The 6,853-nt window shown below is 40.4% G+C and overlaps 1 protein-coding gene across 1 annotated transcript; it reads right to left on the bottom strand.

The window, feature by feature from the left end:
• Positions 1-1,054: 1,054 nt before the first annotated feature.
• On the bottom strand, positions 1,055-6,465 carry smyd5 (SMYD family member 5). Its single transcript, XM_068325655.1, has 13 exons — positions 6,352-6,465; positions 5,477-5,585; positions 5,161-5,300; positions 4,943-5,064; positions 4,783-4,852; positions 4,195-4,299; positions 3,890-3,952; positions 3,135-3,205; positions 2,903-3,009; positions 2,635-2,691; positions 2,418-2,512; positions 1,954-2,024; positions 1,055-1,508 (listed from the first exon to the last, which is right to left on the bottom strand). The coding sequence occupies exons 1-13, from the start codon at positions 6,442-6,444 to the stop codon at positions 1,367-1,369; spliced, it is 1,245 nt and encodes a 414-aa protein (XP_068181756.1). The 5' UTR covers positions 6,445-6,465; the 3' UTR covers positions 1,055-1,366.
• Positions 6,466-6,853: the final 388 nt, after the last annotated feature.

Below are 6,853 nucleotides of genomic sequence, written 5' to 3'. Positions count from 1 at the left end.
ACTCAATATTTCTAATCTTTGTCCAGTAAATCAAGATATTGGGATTTGTGATTACAGTCTTTGTTGTAATACTGATTCATATGAAGCAGCAGCAGCATTTTCACTCATGTGGAACTGATGTTTGAAATGCAGTTCCCAACAAAGAACAGCTTCTGACAAGGCAATTTTGCATTCAAGGTCTCCATAATGCATTAAGAAATCTTTAATATAATCCCATAGATCATGCTACGAAAGCCAACCTATATTTACACACTGGCCGGGTGCCTCCCATATGACAAGGCTATAATTACAATGGACTAGAAATAAACCTCCTCATTCAGCCATCATGTATGAAACATTAAAGTTGGGGTGGGGGGGGGGGTGCTATGACCTTTGTTTTCATCACTTTTTCTTAAGAAGTAAAAAGAACGAAGTTAAATTCAGCCAAGGTCAGACAGCACATTGAGCATTATCATTTTGTTTTGTTCTTTAACTCCTGTAAATTTGATGTCCTGGATCAAAATGGCAATTTTATTAGGATCAAGTCATGGAGCTACAAGCTGCTTTTTAAACCTAAGTCACAAGTCACAGAAATGAGGTGCTATAGGTGCATTGCACCCTTTTTCCATGTTGCTGCTTCCTTGATTATCTTTTACACATTAGATTTTGCACCTTTCTTTTTTGTACCTTTCTGTCTTAAGTAGCTGTACTTCACAAGTTTCACAGTTCCTGATAACGTACTCAAAAAACAACAACTATGCCATCACTTTTGTCAGTAGAATCAATACCATTCCAGATTTTTAGAAAGGAAAGATATTTTTATGGGTTTGTAATGCAAATACAGAATTTAATGTGATATGTTTTAGTTTTTTGAAGTAAAATATATTCTAAACCAATAATGTTTGTATATGTTTTCATTGCATTTGTTTAAATCTATAAACTCTATTCTTATAGTCTTAACACCCCATGCCTAAATCATGATCAGGATACTCTTCAAACTTGGCAGCATTTTATAAAATTATACGGAGTGATAAATATCAATATTGATCAATGTGAAAAAAATGAATGTGATCATTTCTGTCTCATACTGGAGCAGCAGGTTTACCTCCATATTTTATTTAATGTTCTGGAACGTTTTCATGCAATCTTTGGGTTAAGAATACAAAGTTGATTTGGCTGAAACCCTATGTGCTGAAGTATAAAGAAAGTAATCAAAATATCTATAAGTATCTCAGACATATTTGATTATGTGGCTGATATGACAGGTGGAATAAAGAATTAGAAAAATCGTTTGATAATGGGACATTTTTTTCCTAGTGTCTTTATTCTTTCGGCATCAGTGGTTTCTTAGCGCGAATAGCTAAGAACAATCAGGGAAAGTCTTTCATCAGACATCTGTCATCTCATCTTCCAACTCGTCCCCCTCTGTTTCACCCTCTGCGTCGCCTTCTTCCTCCTCTGATGTCACATCCAGCTCATCCATCTGGGCGATGCACTTTAAGCATGAGCAGACAAACAGGTAGTTCTCTCTGGAAAGAAAATGTTCCACCAGTCACATTGTTGTACCTCCAGCTGGGGTTAAATGCATCTGAAAAATTTTACACTCTGCTTTTCAGAATGTCTCTCCCATCAGCAGCCGGCACATGTGAGTTTATTACTTTAATTAACACTTGTGATTAGATCTTTCACCTGATGTGATGTTCACACTTCTAACTTGGGAGTGCTTCTGCAGCTTTTTGAGGCTGTTATTTGTCACAGGATGCAGTGAAGATGTTAAACATTTCAGGTACTTGCTAAGCAAACTGGGTTTTGGAATACATTTCAAACTATGTCATGTTTACTAGTGAGACACTTGCAGCTCTGACTCCGAACTGCTCATTTTTGATATATATTGATCTTGGGGCTTTTTATTGATGCAGATGGAGTGGTGTGACCCATTTCAAGTGGCTTAGCCAAGGTACGGCAGATCTTTACCTTAAAATTTTGTGTCTGCTGTGACGGCTTCGGTCTCGCTGACAGCAGTCCAAATAACTGATGCAGATCTCCTAAAATTTAGACAGAAAAAACAAAAACAATTTGAGCTGAAAGGAGTTATTGAGCCTCGGAGGTTAGTCCCACAAACATGCTACTGGTATTTTTGCCATGTCATTCCATCTTACTACAAATAAAATGCTATTGTATACAAAGATCTCCTGTCTAAGTGAGCATTCAAAGGAGAACTTGGCTGTGAAAGTGGTATGGCTGCTGTGACATTACTGTGCCGTGCAGATGCAAGGCTTCTCAATCTTTTTGACAGCTTGACAAACCCACTCCAATCCTCAAAGTCCCAGGCTTCTAATGCCTTCTGACAAGGGAGCGCACAAAGCTAGAGACGGATGCTCGAGCTCATCTATACCAGGCCAGAATTTATCGCTCCAGACCCAGACGTGTCAGCTGACCTCTCCTGGGTTGATGTCACAAAGGGCACTCAGCTGAAGCAAGAAGTTGTTGTTGGGGAAGGACGCCTCTGCATTGGGTATGCAGCTGTGGTTACCTTCAGGGATAAAAAAAAAAAAAAGGCAACAAGACAAAAACCAAGAGGTCACCCGCCTGCCGACATACAGAGAAACTGTGTTTGAAATGAAGTGACCAGTTTTATATCCCATCTTCACTCACATGAGCTTTGAAGGAGAAAAAGTCCAGATCCCTCACAGTTTAGAAAATCTCCCGTTTCTGCAGAGAAACGGAAGACAATTATACACATCTCCCAGCTTTGTTGAGATCTGAAGTTCAACATGAACAGCAGCGGTACAACTGTATCAATACTACAGAACTGACAGTAATGCACACACTCACACACACACAATATGACTGATGCAACTATGTGCCTAAGAAAAAATAATTGACTTGTAATAATACTGCAAGACTGAGATAAAGCTATGACCTTTCTCAATGTCCTTGTACAGCTGGTCAATAAAACAGTCCAACTGCTCCCTCTGCTGGGTGGGAAGCTGCAGTGCATCACAGGCATGGACCCACTGACTTAAGGAACTGGGATTGAAATGGAAAGAAACTGAATTGAATGGAAAAATGGGAGGAGAAAAATAGAATACCATCTAAACCAAACTAAGGCCAAGAATTGGCTTGTCCAGTTCAGATGAAGGTCGAGTGTTTACCTCGTGCCGATGCCTTGTCCATTGGTTCCCACAAGAGCAAACAGAGAGAGGAAACCATCCGGGACAAACCACTGCAACAAAATCATATTAGTGTTCATTGATCCGTGCTGGAGGAGTATTGATTTTATTCAACCCCTTTTACACCAAGGTCAGAGGTCAGAGTCATAGCACTACAGCATCAGTTTCTGTTTGTTTCAACATTCAGTCCATCAGCTCCATTTTGTGTCTGTGTGGTGCATGAAATTATTTGGTAAGACACAGAAAATCCCTGGAGTTTCATGATTGCTGACAGTTCTGTATAAATTAAGCTAAAAATGTCCCAGATACAAATGCCACAATCTTGCAATGATGATATCATTTGGAGGCAGAGTCTATACTTTATCGATCAAGCAGTCGATCTGTAGGACTGAGCTCCTGGCCGTACACCCACCAGACAGGATCAGAAGACGGGCTCAAGTATCATCAATGTGATTATCTCAAATGACTTCTATTTTATCTTAGGGAAAAGTTTATATGAGTTATATGTTGGAGTTTTTAAATTAGTACGTCCCATCTGCTGACGTGGAAGGAGATAGGTTCATGTCATGTGATGCCACCAGGCGGCGACTTGATGTTCAGTAGCATGAACTACTCAAGGCTCTTACCTCACAAACGTTTCACTGAATAAATGCTTTGATTAATTGGTGATGAATTTGTTGTTGAAAACTTCTACAGTGTTTTCACAAGTAAACATGAGATCAACTGTTCTTCCTTACCCGATTAAGATCATCATCAAAAAGTGCTTCCTTGAAGAGGCTGTGTAACAAGGCCAACTGCCCCTAAAAAAACAATGACAGATGGATAAAAATGGCATTAGATAACACATTATATGCTTCATAACAATATGAAGCCACAGTGGGAATTCCACCTCCGTCAAGGGACAACTGCACCAGTTATTATTTGGTAAAACACTTTATGCCCATGGAGCTGTAAAGATCTGTGATTAGCATAAAGACTCTTTCAATTGCTGGACTTTAAAACTATTGTATTTAATCTTTGAAGCAGAAACAACATAACTTACTTTGAACTGCTCTCCCAGGAGCTTATGGGCGATCTCCTCCTCCTCATTTGCTGCCCGGCTGCAGAAGTGGGAAAACAACTTCTGCCAGTGTCCCTTGTCTTTGGCCTTTGCAACACAACCAATAATCACTGTCATGCCACCGATTTATGGTGTGTGGGTTTGTTTTGTTTGTTTTTTTGTCATTTTAATATCCAATTTATCTTTGCTCAACATGTCTAATTTCTTCTGAAGGATTATCAAAAGTGAAATTCTGGCGGTGACTCTGTCAAGACAGGAAGTCATTTGTAGCATTTTTCTTAGCAAGCTTCAGAAAACCTGTAATTTCCCTCAGCTTGTTATGTTGGCATTTTAACGGTCACTATTTTGGAACACTTAAATACTCATGAACATAAATTGACTTATATTTGTGGATATTTATGAATCATAACTAGAAATGGAGACAGAAACTCAACAAGCGCCACCAGAAGAAATGTTTTTAGAAAATGCTGAGATCGATCTAAACGCATCCCCTGACGAAACGGGTCACTTAGCTCATAAGGCTGGGTCTGCAGATTACAGCAGTGGCATAGACTCCCTTATTATACTAACCTGTTTGACCACAGCTACCATTCTGGCCATTAGCATGATACTGGAGGTCTCTGGGGGATAGTGCACACTCCTGAAGGGACACAAGCAATCTTTATTGAGGTGAATTAAAATATTTCAGCTCATTCAAGAGGGTTGCAAATGAGAATATCCGTAAAATCACCTCCACGCATCTTTCAACTTGTTGATGGGATGGTCGGGATCTTCCTGGGAGGGGCCCAAACACAGAACTTGATGATACAGGTCTGCTGCAGTTTGTCGACAGTCGCTGCTACAGTACATTACCTGAAGACAAACACATTATATCAACCAACCATATTCCAAGGACAGCAGTAAAATCAGGGTCTGGAGCTGTGATTGAACTCGTGTGACTGGACTAACTTGGCACTGGGGGCAGGCTTGGTGCCGCTCCGGTCGAACACGGCAAAGCTCAGGGTGAGGAAGGCTGAGGTCAGGGATGCCACTGAGTCTCCTCGCATTTTCCTCTGCCGTCTCCAGAGCACGTAAGCAGTACTCGCATGCTATGCAACAACACAGAAGAGCAGAGGGATTATATCAGACCAAGTTTTCACCATTCAAAAAAAATAGCGAAAAAAAAAATCTTTATTTAATAAGTAGGACTAACAAGTACAAAATGCAGCTGTCCATATAAGCTGTGCATCACTTGCAGTTTGTTTAAGTGCACTTGATATCTCACCTTTATATTTATACAAAGAATTCCACAGGAACTGAGCAGAGACCAGAGGTCGCTCCATAAAAATGGTTTCTCCCTTCTTGATGCTCCTTTTAGCAAACAGACCTTTGCCCTGAAATGTGAACAGCAAACCATTACCGTCGAGTGAACTGCAATATTCACCCTTATCCAGAATTACACTGTAGTGAGTCTTGATTTAAAATACTACAGAGAATAATCTCTAAACCTTTTCAGTGTGTGTGGCTAGTGCACCACAGAGGAAACATACAAACTAAAATATGATTTAAAGTGCATTTAATAAAACAGTCAAAGCAGATGAGTCAGAAACTCGGCTGCACTTAGCGATGCCTCCAGACTACACTGTGCTGTTCATTTAATTTGCCTTTGATCCTCATAAGATTACAGCTCTGTCTCTGAAATGCAGGCACAGATGATGAAGTATTTACCATCATCCAAAACAACAGCACTGAGAGTAATAACGTGGCATCCCGCTCCTGATGTATTTTCGGTGACATGCATCACTGGATCATGTTTGAATTAAACACAGAGCTGCTTTTTGCCTCCTCTCCTCTCCTGTCACTGTTCCCAGATCAGCCCGGTAGTGATATGATGCTAATGTCAACTGCTAGCAAAGAAACTACTTCTTCCATCCGCGTCGAAGCCTGATGTTTGATCCTGTTTTCAGATGTTGTCTCTTCGTTTCAGGTAAAAGGCAATAGAACACGCCAAGAAACATTCCCAGTAACTTTTCTGATTCTGATTTTCTGATGTCTGATCACCTATTCGCAAATTCATTCATACTCCAGTCCGGCTCGTTCAGTACTTTCTGAGAGCAACCCTTTCCTTGGACGCACACTAAAAACTCTAAATGATCTTACCTTAATATTGTTTATAAATCGGACATCCACGCTGGCAGCAACTGTGCCAGGATCCACGCAGAACGAAAACATGTCAGGCAGGGGAGCAGCCATGTTTCCCACAACCTTTACCCTTTCAACCCTGACGCCGATGTGTTATCTCTGGGTAGAGACTGCGGCGCCCCCCAGTGGTCGGTTGTTGTAATACAGCTGTTTGGACCCCGACAGACCCAGTTAGACATGGCCAGAACGATTTTCAGGATGACAACTTATGAATGGTTTATTGATGATTTGGAAGGTGTGGACATATGTGCCAATTTCAAAGAAACTAAGGGTTGTTACATATCCACAATCCATGGTGTGATCTGTAAGATTTCGGAATTTCAAATTGGACCAAATCCACATAACAGTATGATGGTTACAGTGATTTTGATCGACGTTCCGAATTAAATATCATGTAATATATGATTACAGTATATCATATTGACGTACACTGTATCTTGACTATTAGATGTTCAACAGT

This window comes from Antennarius striatus, chromosome 10 (assembly GCF_040054535.1).
Source record: "Antennarius striatus isolate MH-2024 chromosome 10, ASM4005453v1, whole genome shotgun sequence".
In the NCBI taxonomy this organism is placed as follows: Eukaryota; Metazoa; Chordata; class Actinopteri; order Lophiiformes; family Antennariidae; genus Antennarius; species Antennarius striatus.
This window is presented reverse-complemented; position numbering and strand designations above follow the sequence as displayed.

Bases quoted from the DNA above. Each gene is read 5' to 3' on its own strand.
- smyd5 (XM_068325655.1), bottom strand. From the start codon at position 6,444: ATGGCTGCTCCCCTGCCTGACATGTTTTCGTTCTGCGTGGATCCTGGC. The intron at 5,586-6,351 runs GTAAGATCATTT...TTCACATTTCAG, and splicing joins GATTTATAAACAATATTAAG to GGCAAAGGTCTGTTTGCTAA. The intron at 2,692-2,902 runs GTCATAGCTTTA...GTTTCTCTGCAG, and splicing joins GTACAAGGACATTGAGAAAG to AAACGGGAGATTTTCTAAAC.